Source organism: Erigeron canadensis, chromosome 8 (genome assembly GCF_010389155.1).
Source record: "Erigeron canadensis isolate Cc75 chromosome 8, C_canadensis_v1, whole genome shotgun sequence".
NCBI lineage: Eukaryota > Viridiplantae > Streptophyta > Magnoliopsida > Asterales > Asteraceae > Erigeron > Erigeron canadensis.
The window spans coordinates 33,221,832-33,249,090 of NC_057768.1; the positions used below are offsets into that span (position 1 = coordinate 33,221,832).

Sequence of the window (27,259 nt, forward strand, 5' to 3'; positions counted from 1 at the left end):
ACTATACTAATTTGTTTAAATGTTAGCTATAATAAACCATAAATAGATAAGGTTTTCTCTATTTGGATTATTTGGGGATGGCAACTCAATAACTCATTTTCTCATTCAATTTGTAGTGATCAAAACGACTCTTTTTTTTTTTCCCTTGTAGCCGGTTCCGACCATTTTTTTTTTTACAAGTTTCAATTTATTTGCTCAAGACAAATTTCAAACTTGAGATGTCTGGAAATTAAAATATAATACTACTCTTTATTACTGTACCAAACTATTACCAATTGACACTAAATGTTGGGTATTATAATGAAAATGATTAATCCTTCTAGTTATTTCGTTAAAAATCTTTTTAAAACTACCAAAAGATATATGTGAATTGCACTTATTCTTTTCAAATCTTATCTCATCATTTTGCCACATATCATGATTTTATGATTAGAAGGATGAGTTAGGTAGATATATCATTAGCCTTATGTAATCACTTATTGAGGTATATATTTTAAGGTTAAAAAAAAAGAAAAGAGAAAAAGAGGTTTGGACCTGCATTCTGCGTATGCCTTGAGGCAAAATAACTGGCATAACTATTATTGTCTTTATGGGCATGTGCCTCCCTGTTCTTTTTCCTCCATACTTGTCAATATGATACTTTTATAATTGGATTCTTTATGCCCAAATGATTACAAGTTGTGGTCAAAAGGTACAGCAATTGTATTTAGGTCGGTATCCACTTTCTTTCGAGAATCCAATATTTAACTCTTCAATAAGCTACAAGAAGAAGAAGAAAACCACAAATACAATAATCAAAGTTAATTTACAAAACCAATATTTATCAGGAAATTAATTCTTTTTTAAGAATTTGAAAAAAACAAAAGCTCGAAGTTTCGAAATAGGAGACTTTAAAATGGTGATTCAAGATTCAACAAAAGATTTTTGGGATATCTTTAGACAAAACATGTTTGGTGGTTAGAAACTTAGAATTATGCATGTATAAATGTTCAAAAAGTTATATTTAGCAACTATATATTAGTGTCATCAAGTTTTTACGTTTACTATAGTTCTTCAAGTCAATTGTGTCATATGAGAATATGAGATAATTGTATTGTAAGTTTGTAACAATCTTGCATACAGAATTTTCCAGCAATTTGTACGCTGCCATGACTCATGACACGTTACACAACTTATATGACGTGTCCACTTTGTCTTGTAAATATCCTTTCAAAATCGATCAATTTTTACCGCCCCATCAAGGCTATTAAAATCCCTTTTTAAATTTCATCATAGAACATGCATATACGTGTACAAACATAAATTATATCTATAATTCCTTATAAAACAAACTCGACTTCATATTTACGTAACTAAAAACTGAAAAAGATTATATTACTCTTCTCTTTTTACATCTTCTATATATCATATACATAATTAAAATAAAATACCTTTAAAAAATTTTAACCCCCAAAACTATCATCATACACAATTACACACACATACAATGAAACTCTGTATAACTTAACAATAGTCTTTGAATTCAACAGTAAATGTAGAACATGTTATAATTTGTTAGTGTCACCGCAACGCGCAGACACCCATCTAGTATGTGTAAATACATCTCGCTAACATTTCAGCATATTAATTACAACGATAATACTCTAAAATATATATGAACACTTGCTAGAATCTTATATTGCTTTCATAAAACGCACTAGTAGCTTTTTGGTTGGAAAGAAGACATCAAAATTCCCTCCTTATATATAACAGCAATATATATATATAAATAAATGATCATGATCATAAAAGGTCAATACAGTAAAGTTTTAATCCCACCACCATATAATCAGCCTTAAAAACGTTAATCATAATTACAAATATAACCCCACAAAAATGACAGCTACAGAACATTCTTTGACTCTCTCATATGATCTTGTTGTAAAACATCAGCCCTCTCATTAGACTTTCACCAACTCATCAAATATACACATATACAAAAACACACACAAAAGTTACATCTTCTTTAATATTTTGGACTTTTTCTTGATTGATCATATAGATTTCAGGAAACTTTTTATTTGGTTTGTTGGTCTCTGATCTTTGTGTTGGATATTAAAAAGTTTATATATACATATATAAGAAGAAGAATGGCAACATATGGTGGGACAACACAAAAATGTAAGGCTTGTGAGAAGACTGTTTATTTGATGGATGAACTAACTGTTGATAATAAAGTTTATCACAGGGCTTGTTTTAAATGTCACCATTGCAAAGGCACTCTCAAGGTTTGTTTTTTCATTTAATTAGTTTGATACTTATATTTCATAATCCTAGTTTTATATCTATATATATGTATGTGACAGAATTATGATATTGGTTTGGTGGTCTAACTCTTGAGTTTGCTTGATAAAGTATTCTTTTGATCTTGTTTTAGTGTGGTGGTTTAGTTAAAGTCATATAGTGACCTATCTAATTAGTTTCAATGTAAAAATTTAGCTGCTTTTGATCTGATTTGTTATTTTGTGATCTGGGTCTTTTATGATTATTGATACCAAGTAATCACAGTTGATCTTTTATTTTGTCTGTTAGAGATTGTGTTACAACTTAAGGTGTTTGCAATTATTCTTTTTGCTATCTATGATATATTTTTTGTTACATTAGTAAATTTTAGTAGACATATGTATAGGTTGAACTTTTGCTTCATGTGAATATGTGACGGTTTCTCAACAATTTGAGGATTCTTAATCTTATGCATATTTTCTACAACTGTGATCTGGGCTTTCTGAATTATTACTTGAATCACTAGATTTGAATTTGTTCATTCATTTAGTGAAAGGTCTAGAGAAAATGTCATAAAAACACTACTATCACTTTAGCTTAGCTAATTGTATGTCTAGGTAATTAAAACTTTAGGTGACCGACCAAGACCAATATGTCGATGATATTGAAATTTACCATTTGTAGTAGGTGAACCCTGTGAAGTGGGTTTAACCCAAAAGTTATACTTACCAAGATGGATGACCCACTATGTAAAGTGTTTAAGAACCTAAGTGGACTTCAAAAATGTATGAATACCAAGACAGGCAATCCTCTAGATTGACTTAATTGCTAGTCTATGTCATTTGCCTGAAAGTTATATTGAAAACTTGAGGGTGTTTATAGTTCATGAGTATTAGTTTGATTTTTTTTCAATATAGGAGGATTTCAATTTTGATAGCTTAATACATTGATCACATACATTGATTATCACACACTATGTTAATTGCATATAGTAATCATCATTGATATAACTGTCTTTTAAAATTTGTTTATTGCAGTTGAGTAATTACAGCTCTTTCGAAGGAGTGTTATACTGTCAACCTCACTTTGACCAACTCTTTAAAATGACCGGCAGTTTGGATAAGAGTTTCGAAGGTTAGACCAAATTTCTTATAGTTGTTTCTGTTCCATGAAAATTACTGTATAACATTTGATTGTTACCCAAATGTCTTATATGCAAAAAGCTGATATTCTCCTTTCTTCATAATAATGGTTATGATCTAGTCAATAATGACCAGATGTGCACCTTAAAAAGTAAATTTTGAAGCATTTAACAAAAGTAGTGTAATAATCAGGCCGATACTTATAACGCGTCCGCTCGGCGTCGGACGCACCAGACGCGGCGGACGTTATTAGCACGGGTTCATCTTGTGGCTGCGTCTGGATCCTACTTCCGATTTTGAACACGCGTTGGTTGGAACTTGTGGGGCCCAAATTCGTTGTTTCATGCGAAAATAAAAACAAAAAATTTGAACATAAACTAGCAACGGCTAGTAGAAGACCCCGCTCCCCCTTTTTAAAATTTTTTTTTTTATTTTTTCCTTTCTATTTAAACACAACCATTTCACCATCATTTACCATCATTTCTTCACATTCTTACATTTTCTTACTCAAAAACACACATTTCTTTCAAGAATTCATCAACCAAAATGCCTAGGAAAAACAAAAATGTTGCAAACCAAAACCAAAACCAAAACCAAAATCAAACCCAAAACACAAACATAAACCAAAACCCTGCCCAATATCAAATTGTGATTGATGATTTTGATTCTCTTCTAGGTTTTGCACCCTTTTCACAAATGGGATCCCCCCTCCATGTCGTCATCTAATATGGCGGGGGCGTCTAGCAGCTTGGGTGCGATGAACCAATCGTTCACGAGCTTGTTAGGTACACCATCGATAAACGAATAGTGGCAGCAGTTCCTGATGTTGCAACACTTGAACGCACTTCAGGCTGCAGGTGGGCCCATCCAGAGGCCTGTAGGTGAGACATCTTCACAACCGGCACGAACTAGTGTCGCATCTGCTGAAGAAGACGAAGTTCAAGAGGTTCCTGCACCACCCAAGCGAGTGACAAAAAAAGGGGTGGCTGCAGCTGAGAAGGCGAAGTGGTCCATGGACGAGTATGTATTGTTGTGCAGGGCGTGGACACATGCTTCACAGGACTCAAAAGTTGGTATTAGCCAAGACGAGACAATGTTTTGGCGTAAAAAGATCGAATGGTACAACCAAGACCCCCCAGCTGGAGAACGCAATAAAAGCCAGTTACAAGGAAAGTGGAACAAGATCAAAAGTACCACTAAGAAGCTTGGAGCAATTATGAAGAGGTTGCAAGAGCAGGGGCGACAGAGCGGCGCCGATGATAAGAAAGTGTACAACCAAGCTCACATTGAGTACATGGGGGTTCATGGACCGCCCAGGTATCAGTTTGAGCCATGTTACGAGGTGTTGAAAGACTGTCCTGCCTTTTGGCAAGATCATAGTATTCCGAGAAGAGGCATGGGTGAGTATGTTGATTTGGGTGATTTTGTAGAGTTGGGCCAGTCGACCCAAAACCCGGATGCAGCGACAGAGCGGTTGTTTGGGGACGACCCAATTCGACGACCTATGGGTCGTAATGTTGCCCGGAAAATGTCAAGTTGTTCGGATGCCACTTCTAGCCGTGGTGGTTCGAGTGGGTCTGAACAGGCCTTGCATACCCTTGATCGAATGCTCATGTTGCAAGAAGAGCGGGCCAGAAAAATTGATAAGGATAGGAGCGGCAGTTGAGAGCGGATGAGCGCTTCCGCAAAAAGATCAGGGCGGCTTTCGCACTTCTGCAGCAGCCAATCTCCACCGGCATAGATGAAGACGAGCTGGAGCAAATACGGGCTACGCCCAAAAACCTCTTCGAGAAATACGGGCCGTTTTTTAAGGATATCTAGTTTGTTTGTTATGATTTTTTTTTTTTTGGTTTTTTAGTTTAATGTGTTTCATGTTTTTTTTTTTTTTTAATTTTCATTGTGTTCTATGTTTTATTTTTAAGTGTTTAATGTTTTTTAATAATAAAAAGTGTTTTAATTTTAATAAAATGGGGTTGTTTAGTTTTATGAAAAATTAAAAGTAAATAATATAATAATAGATGAATAGTGTTAGAAGTGGGTTAGAAGTGGGGGTTATAAGGAGGGGGTATTCTTGGTGTGTCTAGAAGTGATGAATAGTGTTAGAAGTGGGTTGTTATAAGTATAGGCCTCAAGGGAAGAGGCATTAGTAATTTTTCTACTACTCATTCTCTGTTTATAATGCAGGTGCCCCTAAAACTGCTAGATCTTCTGACCAGGTACTTCACAGTTCACATATAATGTCATATTTGACATAAACATTAGCTTTTCGGTTTATATAGATATAATGATGCTAACCATTTAGAAATGTATAGCTATATATTAGTTTAAGCCTGCACAAAAATGTTATGCATACATTGTAATTTCTAACCCGTTGTTGGATATGGAGTTTCATATGGACTGTAAACCAGTATTTAAGAGTTAAGCACTTTAGATGAGGGTTTCCTGTCTTGCCCATTTATGGGTGTTTGAAACACTATGAAAAATAACTATCGCGATTAGATACCCAACTATTAGATAGTAAGGTTATACCGTCTCACATGAAGTGTCTCCTTTTATATGTGAATGTCTCTTTCGGTCATTTTAGCTATTAAATGCTTAAACAATCCAAATTTGCCAAACACTTAAAAAGCTTTTACTACTTCAAACAGGAAATGCACATCCACAAACCATCTCTCACAACTTTTTGATTACAGTACAAAATCACTTTCAAAAGGCACATCCGCGCACCACCTTATCATTTAGTTTTCTCTTTATCATTGGAGCTGTCTTTCATGTTAATCAATGTACTACCAAATTCACACATTATACAATAAGAATCCTAACAACAGTAGATATGAGCATATTGTTAACGATGTAAATATCATATTTGCATTTCCATTATGCAACTACTATCATGTGTGTTTGATTATCAAAGTGCTAACCTTTTAGTGTACAACTTTAAGGGCCAATCTAACAGCAGAGTATCAAGTATGTTTGGTGGGACTCAGGACAAGTGTGTTACTTGCAAGAAAACCGTCTACCCCCTTGAAAAGGTAAACCACAAATATGAACATTCACATCAAATTATATCAGCTAAGGTTCACTAGTTTAAAGAATCAAACAATAAGATACCTTAAATTATACATAAACACGTGCTTTTAGATTTTGAAAGTCTTGCCTTTCACTATCTTGATTCTTGTTTTTCAGGTGGGAGTCGATGGAAATGCATACCACAAGGCCTGTTTCAGGTGCAGCGTCGGTGGGTGTCACTTAAGTACATCAGACTACGTGACACATGAGCATCAACTTTACTGTAAGCACCATCACGCACAAGTCTTCATGACAAAGGGAGATTTCAGCCAATTTGACAAGCAACATGAACCACAAAACGGAGAACCAAATGGGGTGACTGAGAACACAACAGAAGACTGATAACCTGATGTTTTTGCATCTAATGTTGTTCAAAAAAGATATTACAAGATTTGAACTTTTTGACTACACGCGTGTGTTGAGTGAATAACTTTGTCATTTTTAAATAAATGTGTGTTCGAGTTGTAACATTTTGTATAAAACGATTGAGGATGTGTTGTGATTGTGATTATATGAGGCTTTGGAGTGAATTCTTGTGTTGTCTGCTTTTTTGGTTCAGTTTCTCTTCACTGCAACACTAATTTGGAAGCGGGTTATCAACCAGCCATCACATAAGCTGATAAAGCTTCATGTTGTACTCAACGCAGTTGCCTGAGTCAACGGAGACCAGGTTTAATCCCCACATCATTTTTAGAGCCATCCCTGTGGACCCTGCTTGATTCCCTGGGGTGTATCGACCAAGTTAAACTCTTATCCTACTTGTTAAGCTAGTCGGTTCGAACATTGTGTTTCACATATTGTCATGGCATATCTGTATAAAATTTTCTATAAAACTGGTGCATGCATATCAATCAAAGCAGTAGCGATGTTTTAAAGGCTTGTGCTCATCTTGGTCAAACCAACCAAGGAAAATGGATAAGTTTTTATATAGAAAAATATCGGTTTCCAAAAAGCTCAAACATTAGTACTGCTTTGATTGATATGTATGCAAAATGCGGTAAAATTGATTCTACAATGTAGGTTTGTAAGGGACCTAAAATACGGGATCTTTTGACATGAACCATCTTGATTTCGGAATTATCTGTGCATGGACTTGGTAAGGAAGCATTAAAGGTGCTCACTGAGATACTAGCAAAAGGTATCAGACCCGATAGCATCACCCTGGTTGTGTTCTTAATGCTTGTAGCCATTTGAGTCAAGTTAAAGAAGGGATCTCAATTTTTGACAATATAGAATGCATATGAGGGATTAGACCCAGAGATTTAGCATTTTGGATGCTTGGTAGACCTTTTAAGTTGTGCAGGTGGACTTGAAGATGCATTCAAAGCTGTTAAAAGAATGCATATAGAACCTGATGGCGTTATCTGGAGAGCTCTTTTGAGTGTGTTGTGGACTACATGGAAATGTAGGTCTTGCAGAGAGTTATCGAACATGTTACTCGAAAACATGGTAGAGGGCACCTCTTGCTTTCTAATTTGTATGTGTGTTTTGGACAATGGAACAATGTGAGACATATAAGGGAATCCCGGATGGAGAAAGAGGATGATTCAGCTCCAGTTTGTAGTTATGTTGAAATTGACGGTGTAGTGCATACATTGATAGCTGCTGATAAGCTGCATCCCCAGATTTCGGAGATATATACAAAGTAAAACAAAGTTATGAAAAGAATACGGCTGGATAGAGAAAAAAAGTTATGAGAAATAACGAGTTGCTTGAGTCAACTTACGAAGAATTTAGGAGTACGTTTACTCGTTCCTTGGCAGGTTTTTCAGGCTATACTACTGCGTATTTATTCCTTGATGAGCCTTTCAGACGTTGGTCAAATAGTTCGACATTTTTGCCAACTATATATTTCAGTTTAATTTATAAGAGATAAATAAGAACCATTCACAAAGTTGACGACTGACAAGACTATAAACGGCAAAATTTCAATAGTTCAGTAATCAGAAACCGGGAACAAAATTGAAATACATGTGCGCGTTTAGAGATCAATTTTTCTATTACAAAAGTGGGGGACAATGTATTTAAGAAGTGGAAAGCAACAAAACTAATCCATTCTGCTTCAACTCCATCTTAATTCTTACCCATTAGATGTACAGCAATTAAACGACTATAAGCATATGTTCTAAGAATCATTTGAGTGAGATATGATTGAAATCGGACTAACTTGGCACAAAATTAGATACATATTTGAGTAAAAAGAACAACAATTGTTGGTATTCATGCTCTTTCACCTTACACAGCTGGGAAGTATTTGTTCAGATTGAATGGCAACGAGTAGAATTCTTCGCTTCTTGAGTCAGTTTGGAAAGAACGGAACTTGTCCCACCAATGCTTGCCTCTGTCTTTTCTTATCGAACTATCCTTATGAAGTGTGTTGTCCAGAAAATATGCCAGAATCCCAGCCACAAAAGCTTCAGATGAGAATGGAACATTCACCATATTGTTGAACTACAAAATGGCAACATAAAATCAAGGTCAGTGATGTTCATCAAGGTCTCATGATGTCTGCCAATTTCTACATGTAGTGGTCAATTTTTCTTGAAACCTTGAGAATTCATTGATAATAGAGATTGCAATGTAGACCCATTTACTTATAATTTATGAATGGGTCATTTTTGACCCATTACCCAACATGCATGTCATCTATCTAACCCATTACCAACATGCATGTAACCTATTTTGCCACCTCTAATCAATACTAAAGATTCGTCTTTTTTAATCTTCCCCATACCCCGTGCCCCTGGTAGTTGATATTTAGAGAAAGAAACTAAGCTTGAGATATATTCGTAAGTAGATTATATATTTGGACATACCCATCTTCCAGATGTGTGGACAGGACCATAACCATTGATAGCTTCATATTCATTAAAGTATTGGGGGATAGACAAGCCCAAGAAGATGGAAAAGCCTAGAATGAACTTGGTTCTGAAACTGTTAAGGTTGCAGAATTGAAGGAAACTCAAACCCGATGAACCTACACAAACATGAAAAGGACATATTCACCATTGAATACTACCAAATAGAACAAGGAAAACATCTATAATGGATATTCATCTAGACTTACCAACATAAGCGAAAAAAAGGCAATACAGAGCAGCAACAATAGGTGCAGGGATTGAAGCAAAGACAGCTCCAAATTTACCTGCATGATCATTTAAATTAGAGGTTGCATCTTTGACCTATTTAATACATGATGAGTAACCAGGTAGCTAAATGGGAATTGGGCAACCAGGTTGAACGTCACCCAAAGCATACCTCTTAAATCATTTTATTTAAAAGTTAAATTGGTATAAATCGAATAGTCAATAGATAAGTTAATAGCACATTTAACACCAATCATACAGCAACAATAATACCCAATTTTACCAGAGGGATATGGGGAAGTAATATATAGATAGCCAATTTGAAGTTCTTAAAACCTGGACAAGTAAAGAGTTCTGAGTCAACCCATCCTATTTCAAATTTAACCTGCATGGCGCATACAAATTTAAGTCTTATGAACCGAAACCATTTTGAACTGTTACTGAACCGACCCCATCCACTTTGTCACCACTATTTGAAATACTGGGCAGTTAAAACAATCCAAACTCTAATTAAGAAGATGAGACTTGCAAAGGATAAAACTGATTGATGCTTTGCTGCTTGTGAAGGATGTGAAAAGTAGATTACTGCAACAACATACCAAGAACTGAAAAGAATATCATGAACCCTGCAGAGATCTGTACAACTCTTCGGCTGCCTACACGGGTCACAGCCAAGAGACCAGCATTCTCACTGCCAATACACAATCAAGTAACTTAATGTCAAACGAAGCTTTATTTTAGAAGAAAATGCTGAGCAAAAAAAGGAAAATTTGTTGCTTACATAGACACCGATGATCCATTCACAGTTCCAAACAAGCCAGATATGAGAATGCCAACTCCCTATCAACAAAAGACAAACATCCTAATAAATGCAACTACTTAAATTTCAGATGTATTTTCACATTGCAATTACTTTGGGATGGATGGAGTAGTGTTTATCATTATTACTTTTTATGTCCAGATTGTTGGTTTGTTGTTATATATTTATGTAAAAGGTGGACTGTGCATCCCATAAAATATAAACTTGTGACTAGTGAATAGTCAATATGAGTATATTTTTAATAACAAATCAAGTAAAAGCTTGAAATGGTAAGGGGCCATATTTTAGATTACCAATCAATACAAGTTTCAAAGAACGGTAACTACCTGCCAACCGACACCACGGCTTAGAATAGATGGAGGCACAGGGGTTGCACTAGCATATCTTGAAACAGCAATGAAGCCGCCAGTGGACTGATGATATAATTGGAACATGTAAAAGTTACTGAAACAGCTAAAAACTAAACAGCAAAGTGAGAAATATTGCTTCAAGCCTTCAATAATCAAGTAGAAGGATACTAAATCATCCAAAAATCCAGTCGATCAAAAAAAAAAAAACAAACCTCCACAAGAGCCACAAATGAAGCCATCATCATCGCAAAAGTTTCACCAGCATTAAATGAGGGTGCTCCCCATTGAAATGGATATGGAACTTTTATCCTAATAACACCAAACATCATATAACCTCGTTACAGTTTATGCTTGATATTCTTAAATTGGTGTACTTCATTTTCTTATAGATATATATGTTTGCAAGTCCATTCAATTACATGATTTACAAAGTAATGATGGTAGATACAGTTCTACTGAGCCTAAGGAAAACACTATGTTTGCAAGTCCATTCAATTACACGATATACAAAGTAATGATGGTAGATACAGTTCTACTGAGCCTACGGAAAACACGAGTTTTAATGCATACTAACCATGGTGCACCCTCGATCAATCCAGAACGATCAGTTCGACAACTAGTTTGTGTTTTTGGTGGCGTGTGGTTGTAGGCCCCACCAACAGTAAGCAAATGAGCATAAATCCAAACAATAGCAATTGACATCAGAACAGCAAATTTCTCAAAAATCCCCTTTCCTGAATGTATCATATGAGACACATACTGCACATAACCAAACAAACGAAATTTTTGTTATTAATAGTAGATAGATTTTGGTCTATCTTTACAAGTTGGAAGCTACATATATATAGTCGATCAAAGATTTGACATTTTTTGTTTGTCATACATGAAACTTGATTATGGGTCTCGTCCACTGAAAACCACAACATAGAGAACATACGAGATAATCTTTTTCATAATAATGTAGAACTTACCTGCGATAAAATAACTACAATGATGAGCTGAGGTAGCCCTATTTCAACGCATCTGGCGACCTAAAAAAACAACGCAAGTTTAATGAACTCACTTATGTAAACACACGCTCATGAGAATAAATAAATTCAAGATTTTCTTTTTAAGAATATTCAAATATAATAATGCTTACCCCCGGGAATCCAAATTCATAGAGCCCAAAACCAGCAAGAGCGACCAAAGGAGTGGCCGAAAGGGGACTTAAGAATCTAGAATGATATAGAAGAAATAAAGTAACTTTTAGCCAACAAAGATTCGGGAACTTTCAGCAAAAGCATAAATAAGATTCTGTCTTTGGATATGCATTCAAACTGAATACAAATAGGATTTTTCTGATACTTTAAACAGATAAGTTACTGCAAGAAACTAATTAATGAGAGTACACATTTATATTGTCTCGAGCTATAATCAGCTGATAATTTGATTATTTATTTTCAATTAACTCAAGTTGCATAATCAGTTTCAAATGCACATCCAAATACTCTGATAATAAGTAGGTTCAAGGAGCAATTAACATAATAATTCCTTAGCAAATAAAAAGCAACCTTGCAACGTTTCGCCAAAGACCACTGAAGCCCAAAACAATTTGAAGTGTCGAAGCAACAATGAAAGCACCTTGGATCGCACGCATTGTCTTCTTGAATTTCTGATAAAATGGGAAGGGGCATCACAAAATCAGTATCATTTTACTAGATTGTATTTCTTGTTACCAATTTACAAAAAAGATTTATCAAGTTGAGCAACCTCTATAGGATCAGGATCGTTCCATCGACTAGACAAGATAATTGAAATTGTCGGTGCAACATAAGTATATGAGGGACCGATCACAGTAGGCAACCTAGTACCAAACAAAGTTTGCAGCAAAGTGTTCAACCCGGCAACAAAAAGTAGAGTTTGGATAACTTTTGCTTTCTCCTCCTGAATAAATCATTAAACGTAAATACCATCAAACTAAAAGAACTCAAGAAGCACTAACTTGTATCTTCTTAAACTTAATGCCTTACGTTTCCACCTCCCATTTGAGGAACAAGAGCCGTGGGAATGATAACAGTTGTCCCAAGCATAACCAAGTAATGCTGAAAACCGAGCAGAATAGCCTCAGCTGCAACACATATACAAATGATTGAATCAATTAGATAGAAGTCCAGTTTTCTTTTAACCAAATTGTACCAGGCTACCAGATGAAGAAAAGTAATCCTGTGTTCTAACCATAAGAAATTATAACCTTTTCAAGATACTAAAGTATGTCCTAAAAATCTTGCTAAAATGTGTATAATGTTTGAAAAGAGACTCATCTTTAGAGTATTCCATAAAAAGTAGAAGATTCTAAACGCAACCTTTTTCACAAATGTGATATTGATTATTTAGGTGTCATTATCCAAGTGTTTAGGAGTGCCATCACTTGTAAGTCCTTGCATTTGAAATTTGTCTTGTCCGACACTTGAACAACAATTATAACAACTTTAAGCAGTAAAGCTCGTCCAAACACTACTACCGCAACTCGTTTTATTACCATTCATATAATCTTATCCTAATTATTTCACATCAAATAATCACTTTCAACACACAACACAAAAAATGCAGATTAAATCTCTTAAATTGACTAAAATTCACTAACCCAAAATCAGATTCCACAACACATGAAACTAAAAGATTCCAAAAATTAAAGTCAACTAGAATAAATACACAACCTTAAATTCTCCAAAGATGCAAAAGCAAAAAAAATATAAAAAGTATTTAGACCAAACTTGTTTAAAAATATAATAGACAACAAGAACACAAAGAATATTCATACTCATAGCAACTTACAAAAGTAACATTTTAAACTATAAATGATAAACAGTACATGAAATAAATGTACATATAGATATATCATATACATAGGTATATCCTCCAAAAGAAAAAGGAATCCTCACAAAACATAAACACAACATTTAGACAGAATCTTAACTTTTTGTCACAAAATATTCAAAAAACTTAACATAAACAACATCTTCAAGAATATACTTATACTACTTAGTACTTACGATATACTTATACTAATATATAATATATATATATATATATATATGTGTGTGTGTGTGCGTGTAAAATGTAAATATATAATCTTTATAAAAATAATAAGAGGAACTTACGCCAAGGGGGTGGACTAGTAATGCAGTAAGTAACACCAAGCAACTGATCTTTAGGTGGGTGTGGAGCTGGTTCATCGGACTTCCCACCGCCGCCGCCACCACCTCCGGCCATCTTTCCGGCAAAGTTATAAAGATAAAAAAATCACACTTCAATCTGCAAAAATAAAGAACACCCAGATGAAAAAATGTGACAAGATTTTTGGAAATGTAAGGAAAAATCAATGAGATTTGGTATGAGAAAATATATGTACTTCAAAAAGTAGCTCAAAAAATTGTTATAGTGTGATTTTTGATGGAAAAAATGACAAAGATTTTGAAACAAAAAGAAAAAAAATAAACAACCCACATGGAAGAGTAGTAATGGAAGCACCCACTATAGCTACAAAAAGTATGTATGTGTGATTTGATGAAATAACGACAAATAAGGTAAAAATAATGCGTTATTTGTGTGTAAAATGAAAATGAGTATAGTGGTAATTTTAGGAAATGCTTTGTTAGCCAATGAGAAAAAAGAGATGTTTTTTATTGAGAGAAAGTGAAATATGATAATCTGTATGTCTGTGTGTAAGAACTAAGAAAATGAAATGTTGATTTAATTTTAGTCCAAGAAAGCTACATGTCACCAGTGTTTTAAAGTTTGGGTAAAAATCATTACTCGTGAAGGAATTCAAGTTGGTGTAATGGCCTAATGGGCCTATGGTTTGGTTCAAAATTGATCGAGGAACTTTTTTTTTTCTTTAGAGCTTTTATAAGGGTAGTGATATATCACAAGACCAAAACTACTTTTAGTTATCTACAAATTGTATAATTATATATTATATTATAAAATATATATAATTGTTATAAATAGCAAATTGTACAGTTATACATTATGCTGTAAAATATATACAATTTTTGTAGATGAATAAAAAGTGATATAGAATGTTATGCTTGTATGGAAAAAAAATTATTTTTTATTTTTTATATTTTTTATTTATTTAGTTTTTTTTTTTAGGGTTTAATAAAAAATGGTGACCAATATTAATGTGTAAATTGGTTTTGCTTTTTTTTAATAAAGAAAATTAACTCTATTTATGTATTAAAATCAAAGGGAATAAAACGTACAATAGGCATGCGAATAAAGAAAAATCCATTTCAATGTACACATCGAGTCTTAGTATGTGAGGGCGAAGTAACTAGTATAAGTACTTCTCATTGCAGTACGTATGTCGTATGTTTTCCACCTATAAAAAACAGTGTCTGAGTTTATACATTGTATTAGTGTAATGAAAATAGACATAGTTTGTGGTATTCTATTATGCTATCAAGGTTAGAGTTACATTTTTTACTCTTTTGAAAATAGACATATTTTGTGGCCGGGTTACATTTTTTACTCTTTTGAAAATAGACATATTTTGTGTTGTCCATCAATATACCTAGTGTGGAGTATGTTTTTCAAGATGTGTAATATATGTGTAACGTGTATCTGGCTTTTGGAGGAAGGATGTGAAATTAAAATGTGATTCAATAGATGATTAATTTATTAGGAAGGATGTGAAATTAAAATGTGATTCAATAGATGATTAATTTATTGTCTTATCTTCAGGTATATATGTTGATGGAGCTTAGAGCTTTGTATTAATGTGGGAAGCTGAAAATTTTATACATTATACATGGCAAATCTAATAAGAGAAAGCTATGGAAAATGATAGCAAGCTAGGCCACAGTTGTAGAAAGAAAAGTTATTTTTTCTTTAAATAAAAAACGTTGAGGAGATAAAGAGGTAATTAATTTATAGCCTTTGATATCGACCCCCAAGTTAGGGTATACAAAAGTGTCTATGTAGAAAATATGTAAAAGAACAAATGCATGAGCATGAGTCTTGGTTTGGAAACACAAAAGAAGGTAGGTGTACGTCATAAATCAAAAAATTACAAGACCCTACCAATAGACAATTTCAAAAGGTTTATCCTTTAGACCTTTACGATGATTCATTGATTTGTCAATATTTTTGCCAAAAAGTGAAAGAAAAGGCAATTGTTGTGGTGAATATAGATTATAGAGATTGTAAAATTTTAGAAAGGTGTTTATTTTAATGGAAGAATTGGAAAATGAAACACAAACTAAGATGACGTATACTAAAAATGGCACAAATAAATTGTGAAAAGAAAAAAGGTGAAGAAGGATCGAGATGATTGATACATATATAGTGCATTTTATTTAACTTTATTAATACTATATATAATTGCCATATGTTTTTATTTAATTTTTTAAAAGTTGATAGATGAACTAAATTTAGCTATACAAATTATTATTGTTACGAGTATATATTGCTTATAAGAAGGTACCAATATAATTCTGTAAATGATACGTAGCTGATGGTTATTGTTGACGCATATGAATATGGATATACAAAGTGGATCGAGGATTGAGAAACTCGAATAAATTTTTGCTCCAACATAGAGATATAGTGGAGTAATTATATTCTTCTCCTGGTGAAAAAGTTATCATTCCATTTCAATAAATATAAAAACAAAGTAATAAATTATTTTAAAGAGTTGGCACAAAACTTAACTTATGTGATGATAGAGACGTGTTGTATTTACTATGCTTTCCTACTCTCTCGTTTTTGGGCCACACGATACTTAAGACGGGTTGTTGTATATAACTAGAAATTTTTATATCTGTAAAATAAGACACACAATGTATTGTTTTAACTTGTTAATGTAATAACAATTTTTTTGTTTCCTCTTGATAGTCTTTAACTTTGTTAGTCATTTTAAGTCATTGTTTTCGTTTACGTAACAGTTAAATTATAAAAGACTTCTCACACACATATAAGATTGATGATCGATCTTAAACATCATACGAACATTATTACATGGATTAAAATTCGAATGTATGCAGGGGCGGTACTAAAGGGGGGGCAAGGGGGTTCAATGCCCCCCTCCAAATTTAAAATTTGTCATGTATTTTTAAATTTTTCATAAATTTTTAAAAAATTTCTATAGGTTTTTAACATTTTGCCCTCTTTTAGATTTATTTTTCATAAGTTTTCTAAGTTTGTCCCTTTTGGAATTTTTTTGTGGTACCGCCTTTGAATGTATGTAATTAGTATCAATGGAACAAAGAGGGGGAAAAGAGTCAACTATCCTTTATAAAAGAATGTTTTAAGAGTATACATTAATGATATTTTGTGGAATTGTCTCTTTAAAAAGATTAATTTATGTTACATGTTTAGTGATTTCGGTTTATATTACTGCACCCCAAAACGGATCGAGACCCTAAAAACGCGTCCCATGATATTGAAAAAAAGTTTAAAAGGGAACTTTATAAATTTACAGTGTAGACCCAAAATTATTAAAGCAATAAAGCAAATTGAATAGAAAGAAGCCCCAAATTCAACAAAGGTGTGCATTGGATGTACAAAACAATTTGCAATAACTTATAATTAAAAGGACACCGACGCTCTCTATAATAGACTTTCATATTATTTTTATCATTATCTATTTTTCTTTATTTTACGTATTTTAAATTTTAAATGAAACTTTTAGTTGAAATCTCTCACAAAACTAAAGAAAAAACTCAGTACAACGTAAACTAAAAATACATAGTTGATTGGTATAGTACATCATTTCTTATAAACACTAGTTTAGCTAGATGATTTTCTCAATGTAAGAAAACACTAGTTTATATTATTTTGTCAATATATGTTGATATGTTAGATCACTTGAATTAAAAAAGAGCAAACTAAAGTGATATCCTTCATCATGCTCCTACAATGCTTCACGAGGAAGTCTGATGGTACATTGCTCACCATGTTTATGTTATGAAGAAGTCTATAGGCCATGAAATCCATTTAGGCTAACTTTGTATATCGTCCAATTTAGTCACATTATGAATAATATTGAATGATGTAGTTACGTACCTCGGCTATAAGAGTATATATACTTAATTTGATCAATTGGATATATTGGCCCAAGTAATTGTAATCATACAATGTCATTTTATGTTTCTTTAGAGCATATGCTTGTCAGCTTGTAGCTTATGAAAAATAAAATGACATAAATACTTTCCAAGTAATTATTATCATATCTTAGAGTCAATATACTTGTCATTTTATGTCATTTCATATTAAGCAGCCAAGTTTCAACTATACAATTATAAGTTTCGGTAATGAGTAGCTTCATGTATTACCAAAAGTTTCAACTACAAGTTACCAGCTAAAGAAATCAATTACAAACTCAACAACAAGCTAATTTCACTTTTTCATAGGTTGCGGTTTGTTGTTCTAATGTTTCATGATTTAACTAGTTATTTGTTGGTTTGAAAAGTTATTTAAGAAACTCTAAAAATTGTAATAACTTTTTAAATCAAGCTCAAACATTGATTATTTTTTACATGATGATTTTTTTTAATCTTTTTTATTTAGTTATTTTGGTGCAATTTTAGATTTTACAATTATGTAGATACATGAATTATCATTCGTTATGCAATTATGTGGAGACATGGATTCCATGATCACATGTGCATGAATAGTGTTGTGAACATCATATGTATGTGAGTCGATTATATGTATGCAAGCATTACGTAAATAAATATTTTCATAACATAAGTGGTGATCAAATGTATATAGATAGTCACATGAACATTTGTAAGTAATCATAAAATAAATAATTTAATTAAAATTTTTTTTAAAAAAATTATTGTAACTTTTAGGGTTTTTAAAATAACATTTTTCATTTGTTGGTTTATAGAATAAAAATGTCAACCATTTTAATTACTCGTGGTGTATTGCTGTTCTAACTTTTGCCTTAAAGAAACAAAAAGAAAACATTTGTTTAGAGTTAAAACAGCAGAAATCATATTTTGATACTGAAGATTATATAAATTATAAAGCATGCATGTAAGGCTACTTTAATTTAAGAATTTACACTAAATTAACAAATACGGAGTAGTAAGAAAACTTATCTATGTAATCACTTTATAATTTTAAATATAAATACACTACCACAGTACCACGTGCCGTGAAATTACATACGAGTAATTGTTTATAGATCTTTTAAGCAAAGGAATATTTGTTCTCTACGTATATTTAAAACAATATTTATATCGCTGGCATAATGCAACATGCAACTAAATGACATTATTTCCCCACTACAAGGCGCCGGCAACGGCCATTATGTTGAGAACTTTTGTTCACTCTTTCATAAAGAAGTTTATCTAATTTGTTTCTTCGAATGAATTAAATTTTTACGAGAGTTTCTAAATTCAAACTTCACTACGTACAATTCTGCGAGTGGCCTAAGAAAGAGTGTTAAAAAGATATATAAATAGTATTTTCAATTAAAAAACGTACATATAAGTTAGAAATCAAACTTGTTTCTCTTTTTTTAAGGTCTTACCTTATATAACTTGAATTTTTTTTTTATATATAAACTCCTTAATTATTAATAATTCATTCTTATAAATGTAGGAAGTGAAATTTGAACTCTAATTATCACTCCAAATTTTCAAGATCAAAGAATTTATGAATGCTCGAGTCACCAACTCCATTGACCCATTTTTCCGCTAACATAGATAAGAAAATTACACCATTTACCTCTTTCAAAATGCTTTTGGTCTCGGAAAGTCGGAACTCGGAAGTACTATCAAATGTAATTAAAGATATGCTCACCCAACTCCAAATCTTCAATTACATGCACGGATCGAGAGAAAAAAAAAACAGCTACAAAAAGAATATGGTCCAATTAAAGAATACCTTGCAAAGCTATATAATTTTTAAATGGTACACAGTAGGCCAATTAAAGATATGCTCACCCAACATCTTGTATTGCTGTGGGTTAAAATATGCCAATTTTAACAATTTGTTGATGTGGCAGCGTGGCACCATTGAATATAGACCACTTTTCTTTTGGTTGCATAACAATTCGTTGATGTGGCACCATAAATTAATGCTTTTAAAAATTTGATTTGGTTGCCACCTTCAATATTACGATCATTACTTTTGTGTGGACTACTAAAATGCATGAAGTGCCTTTGTAAATGAAGATGTTCATATTAAAAACACGCCTAGATTATCTTTTATCTACATGCCATTAACATATTTAGACTTATTTTGTTTTGTGATTATAACACACCAAGATATAAAATCTTTATATGTATTTTGCCCAATACCAAAAGTTGAAAAGTTACACGCATATTCAACATGACATAGACATTGTGTCAAAATCAAGGTAACTAAGTAATATCACTTCTAAGTTCTAACTTTATACTTTGCAAAAACCAAAGAGGAGTTGTTCACAGTTTCACACTTTCTCTTGTTACTTTTCGATTTATATTTCTTGTATTGTCAAATGAGTTCATTCATTATTATTGACCTTGAAGTTTATTGGTGACTTTATTTGTCTACTTTTAAGTTGGAATCACATATAAATTTAGCCTTTTTGCTTTATTCTTTTTAACATAAGTGATAGGAGTGGGTTGAGTTGATCCCATCAATATCGTATCCCTTTCAGCATTGGATTGTTTCCTTTCATTTCTTTTCAGTAACAATATAATCAACATAGAATAAAGCTTTGCCGACAATAGTATAAATAAAGTCCCAACTAAAATTCAACCTAAAGCTAGTAAATGAATAAAATACCTAAAGCTATATCATAAAATGAATAAAATCCAAACTAAAATTAAACCTTCAATGTCACAGTATTATTTTTAGTATAACAGAGTCTAATATATATATATAGATAAAAGGCCTTCAAAGTATTATGTTAGTATAGATACACATCCCAAGATATATATAAATTACTTATGGGCAAGGGTGTAGTGCCACAAAATTGACAAATTGGCAAATTTTCAACCAATCACACGACGCCACGTGGTTTTGCCAAATTCTTGTCAATCCTTGCCAAATGCTTGCCAAAGTAGGTGGTGTAGTGCAAAAAGTTAGCCAAACTTGCCAAAAAAAAGACAAAGAAGAAAAAAACAAAAAATGGAGTATATTTGTACTAGCCAAAATTTGCGAATCCTTGGTTACCATCGGCCAAAACATGCCGATGTCACTTGCCAAACTTGCCAAATCATATGCTATAGGCTTGCCAATTTGCCAAACCTTGCCAAAAAAACTTGTCGATGACTACACCCTTGCCCCTTATGTTTTGGAGATTCAAAGTATTTCTCAATTTATTTCATTGTTTTTACGCAAGTAGCACGATATTGTAATAAATGATACTCCATCCGTCCCATTAAAACTGTACAGTTTTGAATTTTCAAAGTCTATTTTTTATACGTTTAACCTTAAATATTTTGTATTCTATTATATAATAATTGATAAAAGTTATATCCAATGAAAACACATCTAAACCTCGATCAATTAATATAATTTTCATCAACTAGTATGTAATACAAATAAAAATATTTTTGGTTAAAGTTACAAAAGAAAGATTTTGAAAATTCAAAATTAGACACTTTTAGTGGGACGGATGGAGTACTTCATAATTACCGACCGAATTAGGCAATATCATTGAGGTAAACCTCAGTGGTATCTCAGTCCTCTCATGAGGGTCTTGGGCCTGAAGAGACCCATGTTCAAATCCTGAGGGGCAATGTTTACTTCTATTAAATGTTATGTCATTTAGAGGATTGATAGGAGATTTTTTTCCCTCTATGGATTCCCGAAAATTCAAATGGCATCCTGTCCGAATGACTTAGGGGCCAATAAGTAGGACGAACATGCTCTAATCATTCGAACGTTTAAAAAAGATAATAGTAGGCAATATAAAAAATAGTTATCAAAATGTTAAAACTAAATTGATAGAGGAAAAAAAAAAAAAAAACAAATGTTGTAATTTCATCTTGTAATTATAAAGTTTATTGTTCATGTAAGCGTAACATCTCACAAATATTGTCGTTAATTTAACATTAAAAAACAAGATGCATGGAAAAAACTTATTGAAATAATTGATATTTTAACTGTTGATCTACATTGATTGTTTTAATCATTATTTTTTTGTAATAAAGTAATAGCATTGGTACAACCGTACAACATAAAAAAACTAAATTGCAAATGAGGATGTCGATGATATCTATTAAAAAAGATATGCGTACGTTGAGTTTTCCCACAAGTCGAGTATTTTCGTGTATCTTAGGCTAACATTAAAAAGAAAAGCGCTTATTATTTATTCAAAGGTTTTCAATTTAAATGCAACCTTCGTATACGTAATGTAATAAGCATGTTGAGATAATTGATCGATATTGATATTTTAATTATTGTTGTTGTTTTATGTGTTTTGTTTTGATTAGTTTTTTAGTAAAATAATGTCATTGGTATAACATTAAGGAGCTAAGCTTAATTACAACATTCCAAAGCTAAGTTATATAGGTAGTTTATTTAAGATTATTAAATACAACGTTCTCATATTAAGCTTAAACATCCGTAATAGATAAAAGATCGATGGAGCGTAGAGTGTTGCTTTCAAATCAATAATTAAAAAGGGGACCAACATGCCACCCACCAAAATCTTTTAACATCACCCTCTAATATTATAATACATAACAATAAACTTTATTATATTCACAACCACATTATTTATTTATTTCTTTATTTAACATTCTATATAAAAATTATAAAAATTCAGGTGTTACAAATTAATTAATAAGAACATGGCATTCCGTATTTGAATTTTGTCAATGTTATCACGCCATCACGTCATCGTATTGCCACGGTCAACGTGATACCGGCCAGCTTGGGAAAAACCACAATTAAACTTGAGTTTGTTTTATTAAACTTTTAGTTAATAAATATCTTATCCATTTTAGCCTTTCAGATAAAAATAAGTTCAATGTGTAAAATTAACATGGCAACAACAACATTTTTACAAATGACAAACCTTATGCTCTTTAATAATGTTTTGCTTATTTATAACTCACATACATTCTATTTGCTTTTATAATTTTGGTGTTTTTTTTATTTGGAATTCTAAAATGTGGCCCATAAACTTGGCCCAATATGCCCTTCATGAGTTGGCCCAGCAAACACATACCAATATTTTTGCAGGCGATTCTTGTTACAGCCTGAGCCGATCTTATATTCGTTCTACAGGATCACTGATTATTGTTCATAGACGGTTATCTGGTAACATCTCACACATTTCATATCTGGGTTTTATTAAATTTCTGTGCTTTTTCAGTATCTATCTATATATATATATATATATATATATATGCCACACGCTATAAATTTGTTAATCTTGTATAATGCCTACCAACTGTTCGACAAAATGTCTATGAGAGTTGACATATAGAGTTTTGAAATTTGAGATACGTGTTGTGTTTGGTCTATTAGCTTAGACTGATTTTTATTTTTAACATGTAAAATTAGGAATTATATGTATTCGACTTAAGTTAATAGTATGTTGTATCTATCCAATGTAGAACGTTTCTACTGCGTGTGTTCAACTTTCAAGTACTGATATCGTGTGTATCCGACTACCCGGTAGTACTTTTACTGACGTGTTCACTTTTATGGATATCATGTGGCAGGTTATATAGATGACACATTAGCAAAAGTACCATCGGATACATACAATAACAATATTTGAATCTCCCGTACACAACGAAAGCTTCTGAGTTTGATACATACATTAGGCTTTGGACTAAAGTTGAACATATTTCTTAAGCATGTAACCCATAAAAGTATACATATATATATATAGGGAAAAGTTATTTTGAGTCCACACACACACACACATATATATATATATATTTGTTAATGTGTACCAATATATCAATAATATGATAATATGCTATTCAAACTTTTCGTCTTGGATTTTTCTTGTACAGTTTTGTGATTTTATGAAATCCTGAAATTATATTTATGTTACATCTTTTTGTAGTGTGATACTGTGATATATGTTGTGTAGATGGTTAGATGTTATAGTATAATATTATTAAGTAATAGTATCATATTTTGGGTGGTCTTTTTTCTGTAGCATTGCGGTGGAATCATGTTCTTGACGAGAGTTTTTGGACGGAGACTTTTTGCAACAGCAAGATCAGAAGCTTCTGATGCGGGAGCTGCAGCTGCAAGTACTTTTGGAACTGCACGTAACCCCTTCGAGGAGTTCTTTGAGACAGATAGAAATCCCGAGGAGGAAAAACCTGTTGTTAACGGTACATGTTTTGAAGCCCGTGTTTTGTTAGCATATGCTAATCATGTATGTCTATGCCAGTGTTGTGTCATGTACAGTAGATAATTTAGAGTTTAGGCAGATCTTTATTGAAATTTAACCTTTTGGCTCATTATCATATGATATGGTGCTACAAATCCATGGAATTGTAAAATGGATCAGTCTTTATGACTTTCGGTAACCCTAGGTCTTAGCCTAGCATCACAAGAGCCATGGAAAAGCTCATTATCTATTTGTTTGTTAATGCATCCTGCTGGAGGAAATATTTTGTACCTAGGCATTATCAACCATTTGCATCACAAAAGTGCATGTCACGAACTTGCATAAATGAGATTTTAACTTTCTGATGTTAAATTTTCTTACCGACCTCATATCATTGTTTAAATACTAAAATAGCTAATGTATAGCTAGGAGTGGTCTTGTCCTAGTTTGTTGTATAATAACAGGGAGGCGTCCCTTAACAAGGACACAAAACCATAACTTGTAGACAACATCAAATTTTAAGATAACTGTTACAGTGTTACCACTAGCATGCAATTAGGTAAGTTCAAATTGAATTTTTAACAAAAAGAAAATGTTGCTTTTTTTTTTCTTTCTAGATTGCCTAAAATTTTCAGTTTTGCATGCATCTCACGCATAAGATATGCCCATTTTTAAAATATTTGATTGGTACATAAGTGTTCTATTAACTGGGGTATGATGACAATCTAGGCCGCATTGTAGTTCCAGTTTTAAACCTATCATGGAAGTCAACATATGATTGGTAAATATGATCTCTGTTAACTGGGGGTCTAATTACAATCTAGGTTGCATGCGGGTGCCACTTTTAAACCATAGTCACAGGAAACGTCCAACCTCGGGCGATCTACGTCCCATACAACGCATACCGAAACACTGTACAAACTAGTACCGAACGTGAGTGGATCGCGATCCAGTTCGTGATAATAGGCGTACAGCGTACGGTACTGGATTTGATGTATTATTCAAGGTAATCACGTGAAAAACGTGTCCCGGTAGCATTCATTTCGATGTTCCAGTGAGTTAGTTTTAAACCCATCAGCCCATCATGGAAGTAACACTACATTTTCTTTATAACTGTACTATCAAGCATGATCTAGACCAATGGTGTCTTCTTTCTTTTGGCATATTAAAATAGCATGTCCTTTTTTTATCCAGGACGGAGTTGGAAGGCTTCAGAATTGCATCTCAAGTCTTGGGATGATCTTCATAAGTTATGGTATGTCCTGCTGAAGGAAAAAAACATGCTCATGACTCAACGTCAGATGCTTCATGCTCAAAACTTGCGGTTTCCCAATCCTGAGGGTTTGCCTAAGGTTTGATCTATTTCATTTGATTTCTCATGCATTGATATTCATCGTCTCATCATTGTATGGGAACCTTAAATAAGAACCGCGGTGAAGGGGAATCAATAGAAGCATATAACTATACTATTAAGATTATTACCATGTTAATGATAAACATGAGAAATTTGATGTACGTAATGAAGCATGCTTTGGATTTCATGTTAGTGTTAAGGGGGCTTTGACATTGTGTTTCCAGTAATCATGTGATATAGAATAATCACAAATTTACAGCCAGTTCACTTAGTTGTAACTAACGGGTTGCAGGAAATAGTGTCGGTATACACTTCTGTTTGAAAATGTCGACTCAGTTTTTTGAATGTTAAGCAAATTATAATTATCTAAGGATATTGACCTTTCATGTCAAATGACTCCTTGATATATCACAATCGGTTTTGTTGCAGCCACTCCTACTAATGGTGGATACCTGTTAGTCAAATAATCAGAATAGGTTATGCAATGCCCAAACATTCATAACTGATTGTATGCAACTTCTAGACATGTTAATTTGATAATCACTTTCAAAGCGCAATGCCAAACACGTCTAAGTTAAGTATCGTGTCCCCTGGGACATTTTAATCATTACTCTCGATGGATGAGCAGGTAAGGAAATCAATGTGCAGAATCAAGCATGTACTCACTGAAAGAGCAATTGATGATCCAGATCCACGAAGGACTGCTGAGATGAAGCGGATGATAAATGTTTTGTGATGCCTTTCTGATTTAGAATGTTATCATGTATGAATAAACTGCACTAGCGATTATGGATGTAGTTTGTGTATTGAGAGCATTTTGCTTGTATAGTTCTGTGTACTACATTTATGCATCAATATCTTTGCTGAGATACGAGAGGTGATTAATCTGCCACAAAACTTAAAAAGATTTATTTATTATGATAAATATATTTTGTTTAATTGCTATAATATAATGGTTATTGTCTGCGTACTATGAGAAAGTTTTACTATAAGTCATGAATTCGATTCTTTGAAATGACAAGCCTGTGGGTTTTTTTTCTTGAATATAAAGATCACATTTTAACTGGGTCTGAGGATGAACAAGCTTCGTAGACTAAACGTTTTACAGAAAAGCTTTTACAATATAGTGATATACTAACAAGTAACAAGGAATATTCGATGGGTTCCTACTTAAAAGGTTATGCTTTTAGCAACATGTTAAGTTTTGGATAGTCTAAATGGGTACATAAAAGATGTAGTAGTTTTGTGTGGCGGTCCGAGATGGATCGTATCCCCACGATGGTGGCTCTTGTTAAAAGGAACGTTTTTATTGATAAGTGATAACTAGTAAGTTGGAAACTCAAACGTTTGATCTAGTTTGAATGGATCAAGTGGTCTTTTTTCACCTGGCCATGTATTTTTTATTTATCTATACTATATTATAAAGCAGATTCCTTCCATATTTTCAACATTGAGTTGAAATTTTCAATATTGATTTTAAGTACATCCCCAAAATACCCCTCTCATCTATTCTATATTTATCTAAAATAACCATAATACTCTTTCTCTCTCCTCAAATCTCAACCAATCATCTTTTTTCTCTCTCCTCCATAAATCATTTATTCCTCCAATTTATTCAAAATCTTTTATCTCAAAAATCATACGTCGATAAATTATAAAAATTGTATGGGTGTTCTTAAAATTTCATGCTCTTTCATTAGAGATGTCATTCGATATACTTTCGACGAATTTTTAAATCCGAGGGCGGAGGCCGTAGGCATTTGACTATCACACTCTCTGACCTAGCTATCACCCCCACCATCTCACTGCCGCAATGCGCGAGTACTTACTCTCGTTTTTACAACATACGAGTACGTTAAACCATGCAGGAGGTAGACGAATTTCT

General features: G+C 32.9%; 3 protein-coding genes across 3 annotated transcripts; 2 read left to right on the forward strand and 1 right to left on the reverse strand.

Moving 5' to 3' along the window:
• Nucleotides 1-1,937: 1,937 nt before the first annotated feature.
• Nucleotides 1,938-7,003, forward strand: LOC122579640 (LIM domain-containing protein WLIM1-like). Its single transcript, XM_043751848.1, has 5 exons — nucleotides 1,938-2,267; nucleotides 3,300-3,396; nucleotides 5,589-5,620; nucleotides 6,347-6,436; nucleotides 6,591-7,003. Exons 1-5 carry the CDS (start codon nucleotides 2,130-2,132, stop codon nucleotides 6,813-6,815), a joined length of 582 nt encoding a protein of 193 aa, XP_043607783.1. The 5' UTR covers nucleotides 1,938-2,129; the 3' UTR covers nucleotides 6,816-7,003.
• Nucleotides 7,004-8,435: 1,432 nt separating this feature from the next.
• On the reverse strand, nucleotides 8,436-14,178 carry LOC122610084 (nucleobase-ascorbate transporter 6-like). The gene is made up of 15 exons (XM_043783068.1): nucleotides 14,124-14,178; nucleotides 13,873-14,026; nucleotides 12,742-12,839; nucleotides 12,482-12,655; nucleotides 12,283-12,383; nucleotides 11,871-11,946; nucleotides 11,701-11,760; nucleotides 11,304-11,488; nucleotides 10,942-11,038; nucleotides 10,706-10,792; nucleotides 10,341-10,399; nucleotides 10,159-10,250; nucleotides 9,541-9,618; nucleotides 9,290-9,450; nucleotides 8,436-8,924 (listed from the first exon to the last, which is right to left on the reverse strand). The coding sequence occupies exons 2-15, from the start codon at nucleotides 13,982-13,984 to the stop codon at nucleotides 8,709-8,711; spliced, it is 1,596 nt and encodes a 531-aa protein (XP_043639003.1). The 5' UTR covers nucleotides 13,985-14,026; nucleotides 14,124-14,178; the 3' UTR covers nucleotides 8,436-8,708.
• An 8,688-nt stretch (nucleotides 14,179-22,866) lies between these two features.
• LOC122579782 (39S ribosomal protein L47, mitochondrial-like) lies at nucleotides 22,867-26,313 on the forward strand. Its single transcript, XM_043752017.1, has 4 exons — nucleotides 22,867-22,984; nucleotides 23,841-24,021; nucleotides 25,215-25,372; nucleotides 26,003-26,313. Exons 2-4 carry the CDS (start codon nucleotides 23,856-23,858, stop codon nucleotides 26,108-26,110), a joined length of 432 nt encoding a protein of 143 aa, XP_043607952.1. The 5' UTR covers nucleotides 22,867-22,984; nucleotides 23,841-23,855; the 3' UTR covers nucleotides 26,111-26,313.
• Nucleotides 26,314-27,259: the final 946 nt, after the last annotated feature.